The sequence below is a fragment of the Protopterus annectens genome, chromosome 9.part0 (genome assembly GCF_019279795.1).
Source record: "Protopterus annectens isolate FY-2018-M chromosome 9.part0, PAN1.0, whole genome shotgun sequence".
Classification (NCBI taxonomy): Eukaryota; Metazoa; Chordata; order Ceratodontiformes; family Protopteridae; genus Protopterus; species Protopterus annectens.
Window position 1 is genome coordinate 560,800,247 of NC_056743.1, and position 27,691 is coordinate 560,827,937.

General features: G+C 44.1%; 1 protein-coding gene across 1 annotated transcript in view; it reads right to left on the reverse strand.

The window, feature by feature from the left end:
* The window catches only part of CDS2 (CDP-diacylglycerol synthase 2), a 371,702-nt gene that overhangs the window by 260,071 nt on the left and 83,940 nt on the right, over positions 1-27,691 (reverse strand). The window contains exon 2 of the mRNA XM_044083091.1: positions 20,152-20,234. Coding sequence (XP_043939026.1) covers positions 20,152-20,234 — 83 coding nt within the window. The remainder of the gene's footprint in view (positions 1-20,151; positions 20,235-27,691) is intronic.

Sequence of the window (27,691 nt, forward strand, 5' to 3'; positions counted from 1 at the left end):
GGACACCACACTGGGCATGAAGGATGGGTTAGTTCTGAGGGATACTCTGTCTACATGGAAGATGATGAAGGGTTCCACAGCTATAAGTGCTTGCAGCTCAAAGACTCTTCTGGCTGAAGTGATGGCCAGAAGAAAGGCTGCCTTCCAGGAGAGAAATTTTAGCTCTGCAGAAGAAGCTGGTTAGAAAGGAGGCAGGGTGAGCTTTTCCAAGACAGAGTTAAAGTCATAAGCTGGTGTAGGAGCCCTTCTGGGGAGTCTCAAGTTGCTAGCTGAGGAACTGTTTAATCAAAGGGTGTGAAAAAAGAGGCTGCTCAGTGGGAAAATGAGCAGAAATAGCAGAGGCATGAATTTTTATAGAGGAGAAAGAGACCAATGTGTAGTAGGTCAGCTAAGTAATCCAGGATTTGAGGGATAGAGGGCTGTGCTGTACTGGCCCCCTTAGCCTGGGGATCCAGGTGCACAATTTTTTCCATTTATCTGCATAAGACTTTCTGGTGCCAAGCCATCTGGCCTCATGGATAACATCCAGAACCTGTTTACTGAGGATGGCATATTGGTCCAGGGTTACGGAATAAGCCAAGCTGCCAAATTGAGTATCTGCAGTTGGGGGTACATGAATTCCACTTACCTCTGGATTAGGAGGTTTGGAATGTGAGGAAGATGCCATGGAGGCAGCGGGGACAAGCTGCACAGTAAGGGGTGTACCAGTGCTGTCGGGGCCAGTCTGGAGCTATGAGAATGGTCATTGGTTTTCCCTCCCTTATTTTGAGCAGTACCCTGGGGATGAGAGGTAGGGGAGGAAAGGCATACACCGAGAGGTTGACCGACGGGAAGGACAAGGCATCCACTTTCCAAGCCATGCAATGATGCTCCCTGGTGCAGAAGTTGCTGAGCTGATGGTTGGTGTGGGAGGCAAACAGGTCAAACTTCGGGGGTCCCCATTTCTGAGTTATTAGGAAGAAGGTACTTCTGTTGAGCTGCCACTCGTGTGGGTCTAAAAGCTTTCTGCTTAATTGGTCTGCCAGGGAGTTGAGAGAGCCTGGTAGGCACTGTGCTAACTGGTGTAGTTGCATGAAGAGGCTGTGATCCAAAGGGTCATGGTCAGCCTGCACAGAGGGTAGGAGTGATTCCCTCCCTGCTTGTTGATGTGCCACATCACAGTGATGTTTGTCTGTTTTGATCAGGAGAACCCCTGGAGAGAGAAGGGGTTTAAAAGCTATCAAGGCATGCTGCACACCCATCATCTCTTTTTGATAGATGTGCAGGGGGATTTTCTGTGGGCTCCACTGGCCCTGTATGCACCCCAGTCATAGTCTACGGTGAGGGTCTGGGTGGCGGGGTGGGGTTAGAAGGGCAGTTCCTTGTTGTGGGAGCAGGCTGTTGCCCACCAAAGAAATTCCTTTCTGAGACAAGGAATAATAGGTAGAAGAGTTTCCAGGTCTTGAGAGTGTTGACACAAAAGGCTCTTTAAGTACCACTGAAGTTTCCTCATATGCAGTCTGGCATAAGGAATGAGGAGTATGCAAGATGCCATGAACCTCAGAGCTTGCAGGATTTTTCTTGCAGAAAGCTGGGGTCTGCTGGCCAGTTGAGAGAAGTATGCCGACAGGAAAATTTGTTTCTCTGGTGTAAGGTATGCCACCTGGGATGCTGTGTCCATCCAGGCTTGCTCCCAGGAAGATTATCCTTTGGGTGGGCACCTGCTTGGATTTCTTTTCATTGACTGTGTACCCTAGGGAGGTTAGTAAACTCTTTACAAAGGCCAGGTGTTTGAGCAGCTTTTCCTGGCTGTCTGCCTGAATAAGGCAGTCATCTGAGTAGGGGTAAATTTGAATATTTCTTTGTCTGCAAAAGGCAGTGGCCGGAGCCAGGCATTTTGTGAAAACTCTGGGAGCAGTAGATGAGCCAAAGGGAAGTGCAGAGAACTGAAAGTGTTGAGATCCTGCCCTGAAACGGATATATTTTCTGCATGATTCCCTGATGGGAATGTGGAGGTAGGCCTCCTTTAGGTCCAGGGTGGCTAGCAAACATCTATGGAGAGCGTTGGTAGCAACTGCTGGAGGGTGAGCATTTTGAATTTTGGGATCACCAGGAAGATGTTTAGAATGGATAGATCGAGGATGGGGCCCCAGGTGCCCTCTTTTCTGGGCACCAGAAAAAGTCTGGAGTAGAAGCTTTGGCCTATCTGTTCTGTAGGAACGTGCTCTACTGCCCTCAAAGAAAGCATGGAATGGATTTGCTTTTGAGCCTCTGCCCACTGATTTGTTGGCAGATCTGGGAACCCTTTTGGGGTTGGCAAGGTGTGGAAGGAAAATTTGTATCCCTGAGATGCAATGTTCAGAACCCATTGGTCCTTGGTAATGGTGACCCAGGTGCTTGAGTGAAAGGAGAGTTTTCCTCCAAGGGGTATGGGAAGGTGGGCAGAGGAGAGGTAGGGAGTTGGTGAGTCATTGTGAGTTCTTACCATAAGGTGTGGCTTAGAACTCCCTGGTTTTGAAGGGAGGTAGTCCACTGCTTAGATCTCTGCATTCCCTGGGGCTGCAGTCTGGAGGAGTCCCTTTCCATGGGGCCTAGGCTGGGCCTGTTTACTCAGAGCAGGAAAGGACCAATGCGGTGAGGGAAAATGCAAAACCACACAGGAAAGCAGCAAAAAATGATCTCCAAAATGACACAGAAACTGCAAAACAGAAACCAATTTATTTCTTGACTTTAGCGTCTCGACCAAACAGTTTTCAAGAAGTATAAAAAACATTACCTAAACATTCCCCTTAAATACCCACCAGAAAGAACTAATAATTCAGTTAAAAAAATCAATTACATACAATTATATAATTAAAATATTTCCAGTTAATTTCACAATTAAGACCTTGAGGAACCATAGTATTGCTTTTTAAAATATAGATTCTTTAAATAACAATTGATCTTTTAACCTTTCCTCATCTAATTTTACAAATACTTTTTCCAGAACAGTATCCTGTATTAATTTATAGTCACTACTGTGACATTCTTTAAAATGGACAGCAATAGAACTTTCAGTTTTACATTTTTTGATATCTCTAACATGTTCTTGCAGACGACAAACATTCTCTTAGTCTCACCTATATCAACCAACCTACATGGACAATGTAAAGCATATATAATTCCTTCAGTAGCACACAAAAAATTCCCTAGCAGACAAAGGGAGGAAAAATGCCTGCTGAACCTAGGGGTTGGACCTGTAAGAAATCTAACTGTTTGCATAGAGTTTGCTTTATCTTCCATCTTTTTTTAAGACCTCTTCCGCCTCAGTGCCAAATAAGTTATCTTTGTGCAAGGGTGCAGACAACAATTTAGATTTGACATGGTCTGGCAGGGGTTGTTCATCAAGCCATACAGGTCTTCTAATGACAGATCCAGTGACTGCTGCCCTGCAAGAAGCTTCTAGGGCGTCAAAACCACATTGCAAAGTGTGTTCAGTTACTTGACTTGCAGAATGCATTAAGTCTTGTAAATCTTTTTTGTTTAAGGAGTTCCAAGGTATGATGCTGATATTTAAGCATATGGAACTGACAATTTAGTGCCCTGATAGCAAGAGTAGCTGAGGTGTATACTTTTTTTTACCCCATCTGTCCAATGCTCGGGAATCCCTGTCTGAGGGGCTGGGATTCTTAGCAGAGGTTGCTTTAATTCCTTTTGGCCCTTGAGAAATGATCTCAGTGTCAGTTGTAGAATTTTTTAAAAAGATATTTGTGTGAGGCAGGGACACTGTAGTACCAGTCTGGTTTTCTGGTAGCAGGAGGAAGGGTGTCTGGAGTCAAGCTGGATTCAAGGAAAACATCATCCACCACATCCAGGACTGGGGGGATGGCCAAGGGTCTGTGTTGCGGAAGATCGAGGAATTCCCTGAGCCTCTTTTTAGAGTGAAGGCAGTCCTGACTCTCCCATTGGAAATGTTCCCTTAAGGTATGCAGGGTTCCCCCAAAGGAAAACTCCTCTGGGGGAGAGGCTGAAGGAATGGATTCCTCTGCATCAGAATCCTCATAAGTGGAGAGGGGCTGCATGTCTTCATAGTCAGATGCATCAGATTCATCTGACTCTTTTTCAGACAAAACTACTGGAGACAGATCTCTTTTCCTTTTTGAGGGGGTGGCTTGGCTTTCCCTAATCAGCATGATAAGGTATTCTGCCATTTTAAGCATTTGAAATGGAGGCATGGTAGCAGGTGCCTGAGAGAGGGTGGTTTCTTGGGTGTGCTTCGAACCCTGGGCCTAAGGAACTCGGATATTTTCGAAAGAACATAGTCGCGAAAGAAGGCGTCAGTTTATGTCAAGATTCGGAGGTGGGAAGGACATCCTCGGAGTCGGTGCCTGCTCAGCGGCTCTGGACTCATCCAAGGTAGAGACGACCGCAGAATCCTTAGACGAAGAAGAGTTCTGCAGCATGCCGGACTCCGAAAGGGTCTCGGTAGCAGTCTGCATATCAACTGAAGTGGGCATCAGGGGCTGTGAAAGCATCTTACTGAGTACCGGAGGACTGATGACTAGCTTAACGGAAGCGTCGTCAGAAGGTTTGGACCTGTGCGGTCTGTGTCTGCCTTTATCTTTATGCTTTTTCGGAAGATCTGCTGTCGGATGGCTTACTGAAACCATATCAGAATTCAAGGACTGTAAACGAAAATATCTGGCTACAATAAGGGTCTGATGATGGATAGTTCTGGTGTTAAAGCACAGAAGCGAAAACAGGGGACGTCGTGGTCTGGGCCTAGACAAGTGACGCAGTAAGAGTGGAAGTCAAAGTGTGATATTTGGTTTCCACAGGCGAGACAATTAACTTTTTCTAACATCGGTTAGTGCAAGAAAAAAGGATCCCCAATGGGGTACTTAGCTTTAGAAGACTTCAACTTCAATTTGGAAAAGAAAAGTCAGGTAACAGCCACTCATGCGAAGTGCTTCTGCTTCGGGCTCCACGGCAAGAAAGAATGATGTAATAGAGTCAGCTGCCTTCCTTTATACCACTGATGACCTTACATCAGTCCTTAAGTGACAGCAACAGACGCAGAAATAGTAACTCTCTGGTATTCAGGCTGGCCGAGGACTACCCTGGCAGGGATAACCCAAATGTGCAACAGTGAAACACGAAGAACATCTGAAAAGCCCCAGTAGGAAGAATAATCCAAAGATATAAGAAGGTAACAAGCACATCCAGAATGAAAAAAGGATCACAGGAAGGAGGGAGGGAATGAATACTGCAACAGTGAAGAGAAGGACATCTACCATTATGGTAAGATTTTACACAACTGTACTATGTTCTTCCGTATCACTGTTGCAGTATTTCTTAAAATTGGGAGAAAGCAACAGCCCAGGAAAAAGACTGGCAGGAGGAAGGACCAACACAGACCTCAAGAAAGCCATGAAGAATGGCCCTAGCAAAACCAGCTCTAGTCCTAGAAATCACATCCACCCTTGTAGTGCTTGAGAAGTCCAGGTAGCTGTCTCAAGAATAGAATTAGTATCCAAACCCTTGGAAAAAAAAAGGGTCTATATTAGAACGAATAATTAAAATGACACATTAAAAAGCGAAAATGCCAGACTGCAAAGAGTTTTTTGCGAGATCACAGTACAATGAAGATCAGAATATTTGCTCTTTCCCCACTGTAGTGCGATCTCGGAGTTGGTACATATATTTAGGGGGGAGGGGGACAGCCCCCCACAATAACGAGTTTGAGGTCTGGCATTTTCGGTCTTAAGAGGGTTCGACATTTTAATTATTCGTTGTTCTAATATAGACCCAAAAAAACAGCACCAGAAGAGGCAACAGCCCGAGTAGAATGAGCTTTAACTGAAGGAAGGATTTTCCCATGAAAGGAAAAGAAAAAAAAGAAACTGCTTTAGATAGCCAAGAAGAAATGGTTTGCTTGGAAACAGTCAAACCTAAGGACCTACAAGGAAAGAAAACAAAAATGAATGGTTTTAGTTTTATCTAAATATCAGAGTTCTCTAAGCAAATGCAATGTGTGAAAAACCTTCTCACTAGCAGATTGTGAAGCAGGGAAAAAAGTGGCTAAATGAATAGACTAATTAAGAGACAACTCATTAACCACCCTGGGCATAAAAGGATTAGTCCGAAGAGCCATCTTGCTCTTGTGAAAAAATGAAAAAGGAGGGACAGCCATAAGGACTAGCAGCTCAGACAACAGACTGGGAGAGGTAAGAGCCAAAAGAATAGCCTTCCAAGAACAATGCTGTAAGGAAACTGAAAGCAGCAGGCTTAAAAAGGAGCCCGAGTCAACTTTTCCAAAACAAATTTAAGGTCCCAGGAAGGAGAAACAGGCTTTCAGGAAGGCCAAGGATGCCTTTAAGAAACTGTTTGGCCTCAAATCTAGAGGCCAAAGGGGGAGTCAAAGGCAGACCAGCAGAAATAGCGGACAGGTGGGCTTTAACAGAAGAATATGCCAACCCAGCATTAAGCAATTCACACAAATAACAGAGAACCAAAGAACATCCACAGTACATGGATCCAGGTTACGTGAAAGACACCAAGCAGAAAATCTCTTCCATTTGGACAAGTAAGATTTTCTAGTAGTGGATTTCCCAGCTTCCTGCAAGACACAAAGTTCATCACCCACGATATCAGTTGAAGAGTGGACAGTGGACAGGTGGGCACGGATGAGGGACCCCTTGTCTTGTGTGAGTTGGTCCACCCTGTGAGGTAACTTGGGATGATTCCCCTGGGTAAATGCAGAAGAGGGAACCAATGTTGCCTGGGACAAAAGGGAGTCACCAGCAAGATTTTGGGGGTATCCTATTCTATCATGAACAGGCTCTTCGGAATGAGAGGAAGGGGAGGGAAGGCATAAAGAAACATTCCCTTCCAAGAAAAAGAGAAGGTTGTCCACCTTCCAAGATAAGAGACATGGGAAGTTGCTTGTTCAGAGGCGAGGCAAAGAGATCTACTTGAGGAGTACCCTATTGGTAGACAATGCCCAGAAACACATTCCTGTGAAGTATCCACTAGTGGGATTGTGTTATGGACCTGCTCAGAGAATATGCCACTATGTTCCAATCTGAGGGAAAATAAACTGCCTGAAGGGTCACCTGATACTGGGTAGCTAAATCCCAAACCTAAAGAGCTAGTTTACACAGGAGATAATACTACAGTGACTTGGGACAAGATCTTTTATGAGAGATTTCTGAGGGACCCTGGAAGGAAGAGAGAATGAAAAGACTGAAGAGCCAGAAGAAGGGCTCTCATCTCTAATGTTGACGTGGCCTTTCTTTTGTCGAAGAAACCAAAAGGCCCTACACTTTAAGAGAACTGAAGGAGGCCCACCATCATATGACCGAAGCATCTGTAAAGAGTTCCTGAGAGGGGACTAGAGGTTGAACAGGAAGCCCTGGACTGAAGGACAACTGATGATTTGATTCTACCACTGAAGTTCCAGCCTAAGGCATGGAAGAAAAGGGACTATAAAACAAAGGATGAGAATGTTGAAGGCCAGACTGACTTTAGAAACCACTGGAGCTTTCTCATATGAAGCTTGGCCAGAAGAAGCACACGAATGGTGGAAGCCATGTATCCCAGAGTCCTGAAAACCTCCCTGGTTGTAACTGAACCCAGAGGAAGAAGGGATTGTAAGAAAGCAATTGGAGTTAAAGCCTTGGGAAGAGGCAGCAATGCCAGCATTGGAAGTGTCTGGAGCCTGCACTCAAGAAAAACACAATCCTGAGAAGGAGTCAGGAATGATTTTTGGAAATTTACAGTAAATCCCAGGCTTTGTAGGAGGCAAATAGCAAACTGTAAATGCTGAAGTAAAATCTCTAAAAAAGAGGCCCGAATGAGCAGGTTGTCCAAGATAGGAAAGATCTGTAATTCCTCTCAGTTTGCAGAAAGTAATCACAAGAGTGAAACTTTTGGTGAAGACCCTTGGGGCAGTAGAGGCCAAAGGGCAAAGTGGAGAACTGAAAATGCCAGGATGCAAAATAGAAATATAAAAATGTCATGAAAAGGGATGAATAGGAATACGTAGATAAACATCCTTGAGATCTACGGAAACTAGAAAAGCCTGAGGAAGTTGAAGAAGAAAAGAAGGAACCTTCAAAAAGGTATTTAGCTGAGAGAGATCCGAAATGGGTCTACAGGTGACTTCTTTGCTGGGGGCCAAAAACATTCTGGAGTAAAAACCCTTCACTTTCTGAAGAATTAGAATTTCTTTAACAGTTCCCTGAACCAACAGACCCTGAAGTACCTCTGGAAAAAAGGAGTTGTTGTTTCTGTGGCATTGTTTCTGTGGAGGCTGTGGAATGCCCAAAAAGGGGGTGGGAAAGAGATTTTAAAACCATGTAATACCCCTGGCAAATTATGGAAAGAACCCAGGAATCTTGGGTGTTCTTTAACCAAACAGAAAGAGAAAGAGAAAGACAGAGGAATGTGACAACGAAAAACAGGGCAAGGATAGTCAGACAGCCCCTGATTTGTCTGGAAAAGGCGGCTTCTCAGCTGAATGGGTTTGAGTAGACTTAGCAAGAGGAGCCCTTTTATCACCTTTTTTGACTTCGAGGGGAGGGCGAGATTGTCTAAGAGTAAAAGCAGGCTTGTTAGGGTAATTTCTTTGAAATTTGGGAACAGGTGAAACAAGAATATTTTTCAGATCCTGTAAAGCTTTACCCTTTTCCTGGTGGGACAAACAACTTGGCAGCACCAGTACCAAACAGATGTTTATTATCCAGAGGGGCATCCATCAACATAACCCTGATATAATCAGGCAAAGGCTGAAGTCAAAGCCAGGAATACCTCCTCAATACAGAGCCAATGTCAGCAGCCCTAGATGTGGTATCAGCTGCACATCATAGCTGCATTTGATGGCAAGGTAAGCAACCTGAGAAGACTCCCCTAATAAAGAAAGAGCTGAAGTCTTCCCCTCAGAATCAGGAAAATCTGAAATAACCTGACAGGCCTGAGAGAGAAAAAACAAAATATATCAGGTCATATGGGTCTGATAGTGCACAGCTCTAAAGGCCAAGGTAACAGAAGTATACACTTTCTTACTCAATCTCTCCATAACTCTGCTGCCTTTGTCAGAGGGAAGCAACTTCGCAGAGGGCAACAGTTTAGACGGCTTGTCAGAGGCAGCCAACACACAGAAGGGTTAGCAGAGGGGCACTTACAATCATCAGGCACCTTATAAAACCTATCCATTTTTTGGGAGCAGGGGGGTGGGAATCAGGAGCCTGAGAAGCAGTGGAAACAGCATCCAGCATGGCAGAAAAGATCAGGATGGACAGCTAAGGGCCTAGCACACTCCCATTTGCAGAAGCTCATAGTATCTCTTCTGAACATCAGACACTTTAGCACAATCCCACGAAAAAGTCTCCATCATTTGGGAAACGGTGTCACCAAAACAAATCTCCTCAAAAAGAGATTCAGGGCTAAGGGACTCCTCTTCCTCAGAACCATAATCCAAGGGAGATGGCATCTGGGCAGAATAAGTCAGTGATTCTTCATCAGAATCATCTTCATCAGAGGAAACTTGCTCCCTAGGCTTCTTAAGAGGGTTAGAAGACCAAAGAGGAGCAGGAACAGAAAATCCTTAAGGCTTAAGAGCCATAAGGGCATTAAAAAGGCCTTGAGTGAACTTTTACCAGTCACTCTGAGGGTCTTTAGGAGGAGAAATGTACTTGCTTTTTTGCTTCTTTTTTTAAGGGGACATCAGCCTTAAACATCTTAAGAGGTTCTGACCTGACCCCTGACAGGATTCACTTAGTGTAGTCGGTATCTCTTCCCTTACCAAAATATGAGAAACGCACCTAGGCCTTTCATTAATCATCAGCCACAGTTCCCCCTGAACATCTGAATCGAATGCCTGCAAGGCCTCCATGGACGTATTTAAAGCCGGACCCATGCAGGTCTCCAAGCAATCACTGCAGAAGAATCCAGCTGAGAAACCCTACAGTCCTCCAGGCTTTCACTAGCCTCAAAAAAGAGACATCTGGCAGAGGTGGCACAGCCGAAGAATATGACTGAGCTTTCTTGGTCATCACAGACAGCTGACCCTCAGGCCAGGAAGATCCTTCTACAGCATCTTTAGCCAACAGCTTAAGACATTGGTTTTCTAAATAAATAGTTAAGGAAGACAGCTGACTACACAATGTCTTAGGAACAAAAGCTTGGTAAACAGCACAACATGTACGTGTCATGGGAAGCACCTATGCAAAATAAACACTGCCCGTGATGATCTTTATGGGGAATCTGTCTCCCACTGGCATTTCTCCTTTATGGATGACATGAAACCAACATTTAAAACAAATAAAAAAAAAAACAGTAAGGAAAACAAAACCTCCAAAGGAGCACTTACCTGAAAGCAGCTTGGTAATCGGCAGGCGAACAAGCATGTAGACAAACTATCAAAGATGGCGTTCGGACTCGTGGCAAAAAAGTTCTAAGGATGGTACATCCAGATATCACCTTTATGGGATACATACATGTAACTTACAGTGTACCCATCACAACCTAAAGTCTTTGGGAGACTGGACGGACATTGGGCCACCCTTGGCAAGGGATTCCTATTGCAAGGAATACTGCAACAATGATATGGAAGGACATCATGCTTTGCAGTCATGCTCTGCTCCTAAGCAAAAAAACAATGCCGGGAATGCAAATCTTTGTACACGATTTGCCTACCACACTCGTACTTACCCCTCCTAACTGAAATCTAACACCAGTAAGAAAAACACTTAAGAAATATAAAGTGAAAGTTCCCCAACAGGGCACTTTTCTGAGTATTCAAAACAACGGTACAAACAATCAAACAGCAATCAGTCCGACAGATTTGCTACCTATATTCAGGCTGGTGACAAGATAGTCTGAGGAAATACACTCATACATCTGCCTGTATACTCCTAAGCTTGTGAGCTGAGGTCACATTAAACAGCTTTTTATAGTGATCGCTACTGTTTTTGAGCATTTTGAAAGCATTTATTTAATTTTGTGACAAAAATATTAATTTCTCTGTTGCCTTTTCTAGTCTGTGAGCCTCCAAATCTCTTTGAAGAAGGGTGAAGTAGCCTGGGACTTGGTTGTTTGGTGGCTTGTTTAATCTGCACTTAAGAGCTGCTTTTGCTGTGCTTTTACATTAAGAAATTCCAGGATAAGACATCTTGTTGCAGAATGTGTTCACCTGTTCTCCAAGTTGGGTTACAGGAAGCTGAAAGTGTGGTTATTTATTGGCTAGACAGCATAGGAGTCAGTTTTCAAGCATTTTCGTTGTGTGCAGCTGGCCACTGGGTGGTGGCGTTGGCAAAGCCCCGTACAGTACTAAACAGCTAGACAGCAAACTTTACCTATAAAGTTAGGATTACATGCAAAAACCTGCTAAACAGTGCGGCGGCACTGTGTGGACATAAACTTTGAACAGCTAGCATGTACATTAAGTAGCACTACCACATCCTAGCATCATATAACATTGTGCCCTTAACCCCATAAACTACCCTAGGAGATGGTTGTTAAAACCCAATCCTTAACCCTAAACAGCCAGCCGTATTACAGGACCAGGCAACATGGATATGCAATTTACAAATGTCTTTGTGGCCTGCTTGGTATTGTTGGGTATCCCTAAGGACGGACGCACACACACACACACACACACACACACACACACACACACACACACACACACACACACACACACACACACACACACACACACACACACACACACACACATGCTGAGGCACTTAAAGCCTTCCCAAATCAGAAAGACATCCAAAGCCAACTAATGGCAACACTGCGACTCAGCAATCACTGAGGCGCACACGAAAAGCAACACCAAATGTCTCAAATAAGCCTACACCTAAAGTTCCCCAAAGTGCATAGCCCATAAGTCAAGCATACACTTTACTTAGTACACGTCGTTGGGGACTCCACTGTATGAACCACCGAACAGCAGCTTTGTCTACGATGTTCAGTGCTTTCTAGCTGTTCCGTGTTTTAATTACTTCACTGTATAACACACGCATACTCCACTCACCAGGCTAGACAAAGACAAGATAACTGTTAGTTGCCTATCTGGAGCCAGGATTTGCACTCCAGGTACCAATATGATTCTATAAGGGTGCATGCAGGTTTAAATGACCTGAGACTTACCTCACTAGACTATATGAACAGAGATGTAATGGATCTCTCGGAACGCAGGTACTAGGCTATTGGCCGTAGGGCCTATATAAGCCTAGCCAAAAATGTACCCTGGCTTTCGCCACCCAAAAAAATTATTTTCCTGTGCCCCTGTCGAGCAGAGTCACAGAAGTGATCCCTGGGGTGAATTTCCTATTTCCCATCCAATCATCAAGATTTTTCTTGAAGAGTGCTAATGAGGAGCTCTGTTTGACATAGATAGGTAGTCTGTTCCAGAGTATGGGAAGTCTCTGGGACAGGAATCTATCCCTCCAGCATGTTCTGTTTATTGTGGTGACAAGGTTTAGGTCCCTGCAGCGTATAGTTCGGAGGGATTGGGATTTCTTTAAGAGGAGCATGTCCAACAGCTCTGGGTTTAACATAGCTTTGTATGTTAGGCAGAGATCGCCTATGAGTAGGTGATATGCGACGGAGTAAAGCTGGAGTTTGAGATGGTCTATGTAGGGCATCTGTTTGAGACCAGTAATCTTCTTTGTGAGGTATTTCTGTGGCCTTTCCAGTTGTTGTAGATGTCTTGTGAGGTACATACCAAAAAGGGCGTTTTACTCTATAATAGGTCTAATGTGTGATGAGTAGAGGGGAACAATAACCTTTTTTCTCTGGATGAAACCTTTTGTGATGAAGTGAGCCACGCAGAAGGATTTCCTGACCACTGTGGCGATGTGATCAAAGGAGAGACTACTGTCCACCTGTGTCCCATGTCTCATCACATTTTCGGCGTTAAGTAGGCTACCAGCTATGTGGTAGTTCATGGGTACAGAGTTTTTACCAAAGGGGATGACTATACACTTTTTGGCATTGAGCTTCAGGCCATGGCTTTGACACCAGGCATCTGGCTCAGTGAGGCCCTTTTGTAGTATGTCCACATCGTTAGGAGTTTCGATTATGGCTCCTAGTTTGCAGTCATCAGCAAACTTTGTTAGCCAAAGACCTTTGCTGTTGGCCTATACTTCAGAGATGTAGATACCAAACAGAAGAGGACCTAGGACTGAACCCTGTGGTACTCCAGTTGTTATTGGTCTGAAGTCAGATTTGGAGTCTTCTACTTTCACAGTGTGGGTTCTGTCCGTAAGCGACTTGGCAACCCATCTTGTGACACAGGGATTTATACCTAGTTTAGTGAGCTTATCTATAATTCCAGAGTGGGAGATGGTGTCGAAAGCCTTGGCGAGATCTAGATAAGCTGTGCGAACCACCTTACCCTCATCTATGGCTTTGGTGACTGCTTCAAAGAAGTCAATCAGGTTTAGGAGACATAATCTGCCTTTTACAAATCCGAAGTGGGTAGGGTCCAGAGTTTGGGGATTACCAATGTCTTTGTTTATGAGTTTCATGATGATACGTTCCATGGCCTTGCAGACCAGGCTCTTCAGGCTAATAGGGCAGTAGTTCCCGGGGTCCGTCGTGGCTCCTCCTTTGTGGAGTGGGATAACTGTTGCGGTTTGCCATTCAGTGGGCACAAAGCCTGAGGTGAGGCTATGATTTAACATGGTACTTGGGTAGGGTGCCAGTTCATTCTGCAGTTCATGTAGAACGCAGCCTGGGATATTGTGAGGTCCCATGGATGCTGTGTTCTTGGCTTTGGAGAGTGTTTCTTACCTGTGCAGCTGTGATTACAGGAATTTTGCATTCTTCCGGTATAAAGATGGGCCCTCTAGGGGGTGAGAGGGGGGTAAAGTTAGCACTGAACCTATCTGCCAAGATGTTGGCAATATCAGTTGGTTCTGTATATTTAGTGCCATTGTGCTGTAACTCGGAGCAGATCTGAGTGTTGCCATTGAGATTCTTGACATAGCTATAGAATACTTTGTGGTTGTTTTTATAGAGTCAGTGGCAATTTTGTTTTCGTAACTAGCTTTGGAGGATTTTATGAGGGATCTCAGCTTCTTACTGAGGTTGACCAGGGAGTTGCTCCAGTCATGGGATTTTACTCTTTTTTGCAACAGTTTCTTTCTTCTGTTGTAGTGTTTGTTTATGGCAGAGGTCCACCAGATTGGCTTCCTTTTATTTTTTGGAAGATAGCATCTTGGTTCTATTAGGGATAGCATGATCCATGCACTTGTGTAAGTGCTTATAAAGTGCATTTGTGTAGAATTCAGCAGTCGTACCTCTATTGTCCGTCTGCATGGGTGTCATGAAGTTTGCCACTTCTCTCTTAAGAAGTGTGAAGTTGGGCTTTGGAGAGGTTTTTTACGGTGGTTTCCCTAACTGGGGGTGGGGGCGGGATGTGGATGTCTAGGGTGATTAGCTTGTGGTCGGATCTGAATAACGAGGAATTGACCTCTGGTGTGGAACACTGGTTGCCCATGTTGGTAATGACCAGGTCTAGGATAATGCAGCCCCTGGTGGGGGTGTGAATAAGTTGATCTAAGGCGTTGGAATTTATGAATTCCAGAAAACGTTGAGCAAAAGAGTTGGTACAGGAGTAGTTTTCCCAGTTAATGGTGGGGTAGTTGAAATCACCCATTATTAGGGTGTTGGGTTGTACCCTAATACTTTCCAGTGTATCAAGAATTGAGGAGTGGGAATCCTCGGGCATGGTGGGGGGTCTGTAGCAAGCTACAATTTGGATTGCAGTCTTGCCCAGAGTTAGTTGCACTTGGATATTCTCAAATGCATTATGCTGTGCAACTAGCCTGGAGGTGTGGATATCCTTAATGAGTATGGATACGCCTCCACCTTTAGTGCTTCATTCCGGGTTAGGCGGCCGAAAGGTGTGGTATGAATTATAGCCTGGTAATGCAGGGGTGCTCTCTGGAGCTTTGAACCTGGTCTCTGTCACTGCACAGATGTCGATGTTCTCCACTTTACGGAGTGCCTCGAGTGAGTGCATTTTGAGATTTAGACTTCTAGCATTGAGTAGCATTACCCTCAGATTTTGCTTGCTTGTACCTGTTACGGTGGTGAATTTGTCATTTGAACCTTGCCTGAAAAAGGCACTACAGGGGTGGCAAGAGCCTTAGCCAGTATCCGGAATCCCAAGGGCGACAGGTGCAGGCCATCTCTGGCAAAGCATCATTGTCTGTCGATCATGTCGTCCCAGGCAGACAAATACTGGATCCCCTTAGAATGGAAACAGGAGCTTAGCCAATTGAAGTAAATAATTTTGTCCTTCTACTGTGGTATCATTCTGGGTGATGGCAGGATGCTACTCAGGGCTAGGGTCATACCTGCCTGGGCTTCAAGATTGGAGAGCTCCTCCATGTCTCTTTTCATGTAGTCCAGGGAGGTACATAGCAAACGACAACAAGTAAGGAACAATAAACTGTACCACAGTGCAAAACGACAAAGCCAGTCCAATAATGTAGTTCAATATTTATTCTCTAGCGCCTCGGCCACAGTAAGCCTTCAAGGAGTCTCCTTGAAGGCTTACTGTGGCCGAGGCGCTAGAGAATAAATATTGAACTACATTACTGGTCTAGTCCAGTGAGGTACGTCTCAGGTCATTGACACCAACATGGACAATGACAGTGTCACATTTGTACTTGTGGAGTGACCTGAGTGCGTGTGTTATGTGGTGGATCCTGGCACCTAACAGGCAGATGACAGTAGCTTTCTCCTTGTTTAGCTTGGTGACTGGAACATCAGTGTGCCTGACTATAGAGTCACCTAGGACTAGAGTGTTGGGTATGTTGTTATGCCTTACGGGCTGTGGTTCAGTGGCACACTGAGTTTGTGGGCTGTGTGTCATTTGGGTTATGTTGGGGGTGGTGTTTGCTTGCGTTTCTGCTTTGGAGGTCCCTGATGCTTGGGCAGGTTTTTATTGAGAGCCTCCGCGAATGTAGGTGCGTGTTTTGGTGGTGTAGGTTTTGAGGGACTATGTGATGAGTGTGGTGAGGTGTAAGTGTTTACCTTCTCCTCTTGACAGTCTAGTCCAGTCTTGGGTGGAGAGAGCTTTGCTTTCAGTTTGGCTATATAAGTGCATCTCTCACAGGTTGTAGTATTGGGAGGTAGGAGGAGAGGGTTGTCTGTGTACATGAGGCAATTGCTGCATTGCCCCAAGATGCCCAGATTCATCAGGTACACAGGAGAAATCACCAGGAGCTGACCCTTAGACATGCCTGGATAGGTGCTTATTTATTAAGTACTAAAAACTACTTTCCTCTAGACAAGTGAGGAAAGTTGAGTGCTGTAGTAATTTGCCACTTATTTAGTGCTTACAATGAGTTCTGAACAAGTGCCGAGTTCAAATAAACAGATTTGAGTGCTGAAACTAGAAAACTGGCTAGTTCTAAGAAACAAAATTAAGCAAGAAGGCTTCCCTTCAACATAGAAAGGCTTGGGGGCTCAGAAGCCTACAAACAGTCTAGACCACTTACAGGAAAGGCAGGAAACCAACTTAAATTGTTTATTTCTTTCCCAGATGCTCTCTTTGTACAAAGTAGGAGTGCCTGAAATCAGAATATAATCTCACTGCACTCAGTTGAGTGAGCAAATGAGATGGGCCCGGAAGGAGTATCCAAACACAAATTTACAAGAGAGGCAGGCAGTTTCAAAGCCACCAAGATTAACACCAGAACAAAAACAGGGAGGGTAGGTGGGGAACTAACTGAAAAAAACAGAGTCAAAACTTCCAGTTCAGTTAATATTCAGTGCAACACAAATAAATCAATTAAAATGACGTACTTGAAAAAAGTGCAGATAAAAGGTACTTAAATTATATGCCACAGATGCGTATTAGCAGCATTCTACCCTTACCTAGGATGATGCCACAGTCTGAACATAAAATGATGGATTTTAATGATTAGCTTAGTTTCTGGTGTCACTGCAGGGGGATCCAATATTTGTCAGCATGGGAGAACATGATCAAAAGACCATATTTCTTTGCCAAGGATGAGTTGCACGTGTTGCCCACTAGGCTTTAGGATATTGGCTAAAACTTTATCCATCCCCTAAAGCCTTTTTTAGGCAATGCCAAAAAGACAAAACTACCAACACAGTGAAAAAGTTTACAAGCAACCCTAAGATGTTGCTGTTCAATGCTTGGAGCCTTAACAAAAAACTTCACACCCTTCAAGCCCTCTTCACTCTGGAGGATGCAGACATCTGAGCTGTGATCGAGACTTGGTTTAAAGCCTTAGAAGTACTCCAGAAGTGCAAAGCTACAGTGCCTTCTATGTTTAGATAAACAACAGCACAGACTGGGGTCAAAGGTAGAGGTGTCTATCTACATTAGCAACAAACATACCTCCAGATGGTTAAACAGGATGACACCATGGAGCGCATCCATGTGCATATCACCATAGGTACGGTCCCTCATCTTATCATGGCCAACTACAGGTCACCATCTATGCCCCTAGTCTCATGACATGCACCTAAACCAAGTACAGCTGCTCATCATCCAAACACCCTATTCATGGGTGATGGACAGAAATTAACACTGCCTCAAACTCTCAGGCACAATGCTTCCTGGACTTTAACACAAACACTCTGGAACAGCATAGTGGATGCTCCAACCACAGGAACAAACATACTGGATCTGGTACAAGCCAACATGGGATAGCACTGCACCTCCCCCAACACCCCCACCCTATGTCACATCCTCACTAGTGAGGTCATATCACAAAGATGTCTCACTTTAAGTAAAAATCAAGCTAGAAAATCCAGCTAAGCCAGTAACAGGAACTATTCAAAGGCAAACTACACCCTATTAAGTGACAGTTTGTCAAAATTCAAAGCTGCCTCCAAGCCAGAGAACACAACTACCTGTGCAGAATTATTTAGAGTCACTATACAAACAAGTGAATGGCTGTATAACTGCTTCTGTACCTATGAGAAATAAATCTAAAACAAACACTAAAAATAAACCCCACTTGTGGAATTCTCACCTAAACAGGATATAGAAAACTCATGGCTAAAATCTGGAAAAGCAACTCCCTTAAAGACAAGTGCTGCCTTATACAACTAAACAAGAAACTAAGAGATCTAGTTAAGTTCAATAAGGCCATCTATGAAGTCAGGACAGCATCTCAGGCTAAGAACAATCAGAAGGCCTTCTTCAGCTATGTATGGAACCTTAGAGCTAACACACAAAGGTGTGTTGGACTGGGGATGAATGGTACCACTTACACTGATCAGGGTAACATAGCAAATCTACTGGCTGATAAACTTTACTCTCCACTCCACCAGGTGAAATTCCCTTGATCATACATCCCCCAACTATTAGCAGGGACCAGGTGCTGGCAAGCAAGCACTAGAAACAAGAATACCACCTCCATGGGTCCCAACAACATTCCAGGTTGCCTCCTGGATGGTGCAAAATATGAACCATCAGGACCACTTGAAGCACTCCTCAACTACAGCCTTAAGACAGACCATGTTCCAACAGAATGGAGGACTGCAACAGTCATTCCCCTCCACAAGGGTGTACCATCAACCAAACCTAAGAATTTCAGACCCATTAAGTCCAACAAGCCTAAAATGCAAAGCCATGGAATATATCATTGAAATGATAAAAAAAGGACATTGACAGCCGTCAGACACTGGGCCCATCCCAATTTGGCTTTTCTAAGGGAAAGTCATGCCTACTTAACCTGGAAACCTTCTTTTGAGATTGTCACCAAGGTAACGGACGAGAGTAAAATAGTGTATGCTTCATATCTTCACCTGGCTAAGGCAACTGACAATACCCCACTTGGGCATTGTTGACAAACTCTCTGAGCTAGGCATAAACCCTTACTTAACTCACTGGATTGCTGGCTGGCTCACAGCCAGGACCAAAGAAGTCAGGATTGGTGAGACCATATTCCTCAAGAGACTGATCACCAGAGGAGAATCCCAGGGCTCCATGTTGAGCTCGCTCCTGTTTGGCATGAAACTAACACTCAATGCCTCTGGCACAAGCTCACAGATGACTGTAAATTGGGACCTATTATAGAGTCCCTCAAGACAAGCATCTTGCAAGTGGGTGTAACGCTGATGAATGACTCGTGTCGAAGCTTTGCAAAAAAATGCATTGTAATGCCCTTTGGGAGACTATCAACCCAAGTTAATTAATCAATTGATAAAATACCCCTAAGAGTTAACCCAGTAGTAAGGGATCTGGCAACATATGTCATCAGCAATCTGGCCTTTGACCAACATGTAGCTAAGATAATAAGAAAATCATTCGACCTTGCCCAACTTACAGACAAGGATATGGCATACAGGTATAAAGTTATAGTACCACTCTGCTCAGCCTTTATCGGACCTGGTATTGAATACAATACTCCCTCTGGCATTTATCTAACCAGACACTTGGCAAGAGTTGGAACACCCACAAAGGTTTCTCACCAGGAGAATTCAGGTCATGAATACTCCTGTCTTACACTGATCACCTAAAGGTTCAGTTTCTGTATTTAGTCTCCTGTAGGCTGCTGACAGGGAATCTTTGCCTGGCTTACAGAGCTTACGCAGACCCAGCCCTGCTGGATCTGTAAGAGTTTTATATTTAGCCCTGGGACATACTGTACCTTACAGGAATTCAGTCAAGCCTTTCCTTTTTCATCAATACCTTTAGTCTATCTCAAATACGACAACCTCAGCAACAACTTAAACAGGCAGACCTTTCCTACTTGTGCACCAGCCTTCACAAGTAAACCTATACTATTAAAAACAAAGCTCCAATGACACTAACAGATTCAATGTCATATACTCAAAGAAAGGGCACCATTGTACCTAAACAATATTTATTTAACATTTGTTTACTGGGAAAGTCCAACTTCTAACAAAGCCAATTTTCAGCGAAGGCCCAGGGAGAAACACCCCAATACGATAAAAATACCTCTGTCAGCATTGTCAAAGACAATGTAGCTAAGCATTTTAACTTACTTTAATTCACTTTGCAATCCATCCTTCAGCACCCATGTCTCTCAAGGAAAAGGCCTGCACTAATGGCCAATATTCAGTACTGAAATCCTGTACTCGTGAATTATAATGTCTTTTCTGAAGTGAGAGGTCACAGAAACTATGTAGCCTCAAAAAATCAAAGGATGCCTAATGACTTACCAGATCATCCCCTCAAACAGGTTGTGGATAATAAGGTGCGACTGAGTGACGATTATCAGCAGAGTCACATGGGTCCAGCCAAACTGTAACAAAATGCAAAACTGAGCAGTCAACGTATACAGAAAAAAATATCAAGCAACAAAACAGTTCCAGCTATTACACATTAAATACTTTAACTACATAAACAAAACTTATGCTTTTGAAAATAAATATTTCAGATCAGCACGCTAACATATACCACTATTTATGCCACAAAAGGAAATAAGACAGTAACAAAAAATTCAATCCCCAAAATGAGAGCAGGACCGAACTTAGGGTGGAAAAATCTTTAATAAATCAAACTTCCTGGCTGTCTGCTCCAACAGATTAATTCTTAAAAGAGCAACAAACCAACATACACAAATAAAAGAACACAAAACAAATACAATACTTACAAGCCTATAGTCTAACCACATCCACTAATTTCTGCAGTAATTAACTCCAGGTGTTTCTCCACCACAAAAACATTACTCCCTCAACTACACAGCTGCTAATCCTTTGTTCTTTACCCTCTATGTATGCTACTTACTGCAGTCACCCAGTTGTTAGACGGCCCCTGCACCCCTGTTCCTAACTACTCCCTTTTTCCTGCTTATTTCCTAAACCCCCAAATAAAGAAAGCGGTTTTATCTGCTCACCAATCTAATCTTCCATACTCATTAAAGAATCAAAATATCTACCTTCATATTTCTCTCTCCCATCACAATTACAACATATGCCTCCTGAACCACAGAGATCTGATCACTTCTATCGTTTCCTTATTTGCAGTTTGCGTCCATGTCCATTCTGTAATGCCTCCTCACTGCATTCCTGGCTTTGCCATTTTCTGTTTTGGTTTACTTTTCCAATAAGCCCCCCCCCCCCCAATTTACTCTTGCTTTTGCTACTCCCACTTTTCCTGTACAGTTTAAGGCTAGACAGCAAAGCTTAAAATATCACATCTAATGTGAAACAGTAGCATGCAAAGTGTTACCTTAATGCATTCAATATCTATCTATTCAGCTTCTTTTCCTGCTTTTTACAAATCAAGCTTGCAAAGGACCTGTTTTGATCCTAACAATCAATGAGCATAAGGCAGGGATTAACCCACACACATTCATAATACCAAACTTTCAACTAGGGGCAACCAAGTACTGCCAAATCACCTGCTAGCATGCCTTCAGAAGGGCAGGAGTGCATTACTTATTTGCTGTTATCCATCATCTGTTTTCAAAGTAAGTGGGTTGGTCTATGAACAACTTTTGGCCACAATTCAACTCGCAAGAGTAAATAAGAATAATTCAGTGCAGCCAATCAACCAGCATGTTTTTGGGAAATGGCAGGAAAGCACAGTGCCCCCCCCCCCCCCCCCCCAAAAAAGCAAGCAGACATGAGCAGAACTATCACACTACAGAAACACTGACCAGACGTCAGGACTGAACCCTGTTCACATCTGTGAGGCAGACAATCTCACACTTCCTTAAAGAAAAGTACAGTTGTGTACACTTACCATAAATGTAGATGTTCGAGTGTATTCACTGTTGCAGTCATTACATTTGGGTAATCCTGATGGCAGGTTGCCCTCAGTCAGCCTGAATTCCAAAGTCCTGGGTCCTGCATCGGCTGCTGTCGCCCCTTCCCTGATGTCAGGGGTATAAAAGATGCGGCCAACGCCATTTTCTTTAGTTTTTCTTGCCCCAGATGTCAGGTGCCCCCTCAAAGGGTAGCCAAAATTTATATACATATAAATACATGCACCAATATAAACTTTACCTTCATCTACAAGCAAATACACCACAAAGGTTGTATAAATCAGAGAAGGAAAGATAGGTTCCATCAGATGAAAGGGGGATGGCGGGTGGGTAACTTGGACTTCAACAGTGAATACACTCAAACATCTACATTTATGGTAAGTGTACACAACTGTACTATGTTCTTCATGTTTCACTGCTGCAGTCATTACATTTGGGTAGAGTCCCAAAGCTATGGATGGGAGGCTGGAGCTAAACAACATTAGGAGCGGCTACGAGGCCCTGCAGAACTGCAGTGGCAAAGCCTGCCCTGGATTTAGAGTAGAGTGGCAGATGATAGTGCTTTGTGAAGGTGTGCACTGAACTCCAAGTAGCAGCCCCTAAAATGTCCTTGGTTGGTACTCCCCTGAGAAAGGCTGCTGAAGTGGCTGCAGCTCTGGTTGAATGTGGCCTAATGCCCTTAGCAATTGGCTTGCCATGGTGTAAGTAGCAGAAACGAATGCAGTGGCCTATCCACTTTGAAATAGTCTGCTTTGAGATAGCCTTTTCTTGTGATCCTGCAGCATATGCCACTAGTAAATGTTCTGTCATTCTGAAAACTTTGGTTCTGTCCAAGCAGAATCTAAGCTGCCTGTGTACGTCCAAAGAATACAGAATTCTCTCCCCCTTGTTCTGTGGATTTGGATAAAAAGTTGGCAAATGAATAGTTTGGTTAAGAGCCACACTGGATACCACCTTAGGCATAAATGTTGGGTTTGTCCTCGGAGAGACCCTGTCTGGATAAAAAATGATAAAAGGTTCCACAGCCATGAGTGCCTGAAGCTCTGAAACTCGTCTTGCAGAAGTTATTGCTAGGTGCAGAGCTGTTTTCCAAGATAGAAACTTTATATCAGCAATAGCAGCTGGCTCAAAAGGAGGCTGGGTGAGTTTTTCCAAGACATAGTTGAGGTCCCATGCAGGCATTGGTGATCTCCTTGAAGGCCTTAAATTTTTGGCTCCTCTGAGGTACTGTTTTAATAAGGGATGAGAAAAGAGTGGTGGTTCTGTACTGTAATGAGCCGAAATGGCAGAGGCATGAATTTTAATAGATGAAAAAGATGGACCTTTGTCCAGCATCTCAGTTAAGTACTGCAAAATCTGAGGAATATTTGGCACTGCTGTATCAGTTCCTTGTGCCTGGTTCCAAGCACAGAATCTCTTCCATTTTCCAGCATAACATTTTCTAGTACTAGGCCTTCTGGCCTCCAAAATGACATCCATCACAGCTTTACTGAGAGGTGTGTTTTGTATGACTAAATTATCCGCCATGCTGCCAGGTTTAAAGTCCTGAGTTGGCTGTGTAGGATCTGATTGTTTTGCTGGGACAGTACATGGGGTATCTGAGGTAAGGTCCAAGCTGGGCATTGAAACCAGCTCTTTAGTACTGGGGCCAGTCTGGGGCAATCAGTATCATCCTTGGCTTCTCCTTGTCTGACCTATAGGAGTACCTTGGGGAGGAGAGGCAGAGGGGGAAATGCATATACTGATAGATTTTTCCAGCTGAAAGATGGGGCGTCCCATGCTTGTCTGTGATAAATCCCTGTGCAGAATCTTTTTAGTTGGTAGTTGAAAGTAGTAGTTGTAGTTGTAGTTAGAAAAACAGCTCAAATGGCTTAGTGGTTAACTGCTATGACTATAGTTGTGAGGGGAGGCAAATAGATCTATGTCCGGGCATCTCCATTTCCTTGTTATCATGCTGAAGACTTGTGGGTCCAGGTGCCACTTGTGGGGATCCATGAGGTTTCTGCTTAGTTTGTCTGCCAGAGTATTTTTATTTTCTTCCTGGCAGGAATTGTGCCTGCAGATGTACTTGGTAAGTCAATTATGTGTCCCACAAAATCATGGCTAGTCTGCAAAGGGGGTAAGAATGTGTGCCCCCCTGCTTGTTTATATACCACATGACCGTGGTGTTGTCTGTCTTTATCAGTAGTTGTCCTGGATGAAGTAGGTCCTTGAAGGCTGTCAGGGCATGTTGAACTGCTAGCATCTCTTTTTGATTGATATGTAGATGCATTTGGTTTGAGGTCCATGTGCCCTGAATGCATCTTTTTGCCATGTGGGCCCCCCAGGCGTAATCTGATGCATCCGTTGTTAGTGTTTGCCTGGCTGGGGGTAATGTGAATGTCTGTCCCTTGTTTTGGTGACAAGCCTTTGCCCACCATCGAAACTCCTGTTGCAGGCAGGGAACTAGAGTAATCATAGTTTCCAGACTGTGGCAATGTTGAGTCCAAACACTTTTTAGGTACCACTGAAGTTTCCTCATATGCAGTCTTGCATATGGAATTAGTAAGATGCAGGATGCCATGAAGCCCAAAGCCTGCAGAATTTTTCTTGCAGATAACTGGGCCTTTGTTGCCAACATGTTGAAATAGGTAGTCAGTTGCCTTTGCTTGTCTGGCGTGAGATAAGCCATCTGGGCAGTTGTATTTAAGCTTGCACCCAGGAGTATTACCTCTTGAGAGGGTACTAGTTTTGATTTCTTTTCGTTGACTATCTACCCTAGGCATGTAAGAAGTCTTTTCACAAACGCCAGATGCTGTAGAAGAATGTCTTGTTCTCTGCTTGAATTAGGCAGTCGTCCAAGTAAGGATATATTTGTATTCCTCTGTCTGCAGAATGCAATTACTGGTGCCAGGCACTTTGTAAAGACCCTGGGTGCAGTAGATAAGCCAAAGGGCAGTGCAGAGAATTGGTAATGCATTCAACCAGCCTTGAATCTGAGGTATCTTCTGCATATTTATCTGACTGGGACATGCAGGTATGCCTCTTTTAGGTCTAAAGTCACAAGCCAAGCGCTCTTGCCCAGCATGGGCAGAAGCTGTTGCAAAGTCAACATCTTGAATTTTGGTATATCCAGGTATGTGTTCAAAATAGATAGGTCCAGTATTGGCCTCCAGGCCTTGTCCTTTCTGGGTACCAAGAACAGTCTTGAGTAAAATCCTTGTCCCTGCTCTTGCTCTGGTACTAGTTGAATGGCCCCCATGTCCAGGAGGGATGAGACTTGTTTTTGTGCCTCTGCCCATTGATTTTTTGGCAGATCTGGCCAGCCGTTTGCCTTTGGCATGGTATGGAAATGGAACTTGTAGCCTTGTGACACAATATTTAAGACCCACTTGTCCTGGGTTATAATGTGCCAATTTTGAGAAAAAAAAAGTGCTAATTTCCCCCCTAAGGGTGCTGCCAGGAAATAAGTGCTTGGTGCAGGCAGGGGGAAGTCATTGGGACTGTTTCCTGAATGGTTGTGATTTGTCTTCTCCAACTTTGGAGGTAGAAGCCCCCCCCATGGTTTTGAGTGGAATGAACCTTGCACCTGGGATCTGCCTCTAGGGCATCTGGTTCTGCCCCTTTGAGGTCTGTCTGACACAGGAAAGGACCAATTCTTTGTTGTCAGTGTCTACTAAACCTAGGTGTCTGTACTTGTAAAAAATCTTTGACCGTTTGCATAGATTTAGCTTTGCCCTCCATTTTCTTTAACACCTCTTCTGCTTTAACACCAAACAAAGTATCATGCTGTAAAGGCGTATCTAATAATTTAACTTTAACATGATCAGGCAGATTTTGTTCCTTTAACCAAAGCATGCCTTCTAATTACAGAACCTGTAACTGCAGCCCTGCAGGAGGCCTCTAAAGAATCAAAACAACATTGCAAAGTATGCTTTCCAACTTGTTCAGCTGCATGCAATAAATCCTGCATTTTCTTGTTTTTTGCACATTCAGAGTTTAACAACGTTTTCTGTTTAAGCAATGCCATGACATGTTGCTGATATTTGAGCATATGAAACTGACAGTTTAAAGCCCTTATAGCCAAGGTAGCAGATGTGTAAACCTTTTTTCCCCATCTATCCAGTGCCCTAGAATCTCTGTCAGAGGGGGTAGGGTTTTTTGCAGCGGAAGCCTTAACTCCTTTGGGACCCTGAGAAATAGTTTCTGGGTCTGCAGCAGGGTTTTTAAAAAGGAATTTATGAGTCAGGAACCCTGTAATATCTGTCTGGCTTAACAGGAGCTGGAGGTACGGAGTCAGGGGTAGGACTAGACTCCGAAAACACATCTACAATGTCTAACACAGGTGGGATGGCTAGTGGCTTGTGTTGAGGTAGCAAAAGGAAATCTCTGAGCCTCTTTTTAGATTCTGAAAAATCTTGTCTCTCCCAGTGGAAATGCTCCCTCATGGTATTTAAGGTTTCCCGAAAAGAATAGTCCTCTGGAGGAGAAGCTGAAGGAATAGATTCTTCAGCATCAGAATCCTCATAGGGGGGGAAGAGAATATTCCTGATCAGAAGAGGAATCAGAAGAAATGGAAACCTGATCTGAAGATTCATAGTCAGTCTCTTGCTTAGGCCTCTTATCAGGAGGGGGATGGGAACCCCTGATCAAGGTAATCAAGTCTTCGGCCATTTTGAGCATCTGCTTTTTGGGCATAGAGGACTGACCACATGGCTCTTGAGTTTATTTGCTTTGGAAGGTGCTTTAGTCTTTGCCTTTGAAGCTGAAGTCGGTTTGATGTAAGGATGTTTAGGCCTGAATACACCCTCAGAAGCCGGTGCCTGCTCAGCAGCTCTGGACCCATCTGAAGGGATAATATCCGAGGCTCCAATACCTTGAGTTTCCAGGGGCATGGCCGACTCCATGTGGGAGTCGGTAGCGGCCTGCAACTTTAAAGTAGCGGGCGTCAGGGCCTGCGAAAGCGCCTCACTGAGGACCAGCGACTGGCTTAGGAGAAGCTTCGTCGGTTTTGGGCCTTGGTTGTCTTTCTCTTTCCTTTGCGTTTTTTGTGAACTCTGGTAGTCGGATGGCTATCCAATGACATTTCTGGATAATTAAACCGGCGTCCAAAATAGTTGAAGGCAAAATCATACCAACGCTTAATAGTGCGTTGGTTAAATCTAGCACAAAACAGACAACCAGAAACATTGTGATCAGGGCCTAGGCAAGGAATACAGTAAGAATGAAAACCCTTATGAGGTATTTGCTTCCTACAAGAAATACAATTATTAACTTTTTCTGACATCGGTCTGGAGCAAGAAAAAAGTTTCCCCAACAGGGTACTTAGCTTTACAGAAGACTTTGGATCTGAAACTCAAACACGAAAATGTCAGGAGTCGGCCAATTGGCACTTGCGAACTGCTTCTGCTTCGGGCACTGCGTGGCAAGAAAGACTAAAGAAAATGGCGTCGGCTGCATCTTTTATACCCCTGACGACCTGACGCCAAGGAAGGGGCGACAGCAGCCGATGCAGGACCCAGGACTTTGGAATTCAGGCCGACTGAGGGCAACCTGCCAGCAGGATTATCCAAATGTAATGACTGCAACAGTGAAATGCGAAGAACATCACAGTGGCCACAGAGACAGTGAGCATCAGTCAGGACTGAACCCTGTTCACATCTGTGAGGCACACAATCTTACACTTCCTTACAGAAACATGGTGGCTAACTGGTAACATCAAAGTTAAAATATAACAGAGGGGCAGAGGAGGCCTGTAAAAGTGCCCACACCAAAATAAGGAAATGGGGGGAGGGCTGGTTTCCCATTCCACTCTACAAGAAATACTGCTGGATTCAGTTTAGGAGTTCAGTAAGCCAAATTCATTAAAGTGAGTTACACTGGAGTGTATTTTAGAAGATGTCATTAATCCTTTGGAACAAGTACAATTTTTTTAAAGCAGCAAAACTGATATATCACAAGCACATACTTGACCCGTTTATTCCCTTCATTGCAAGAACCAGGCCAAGTCA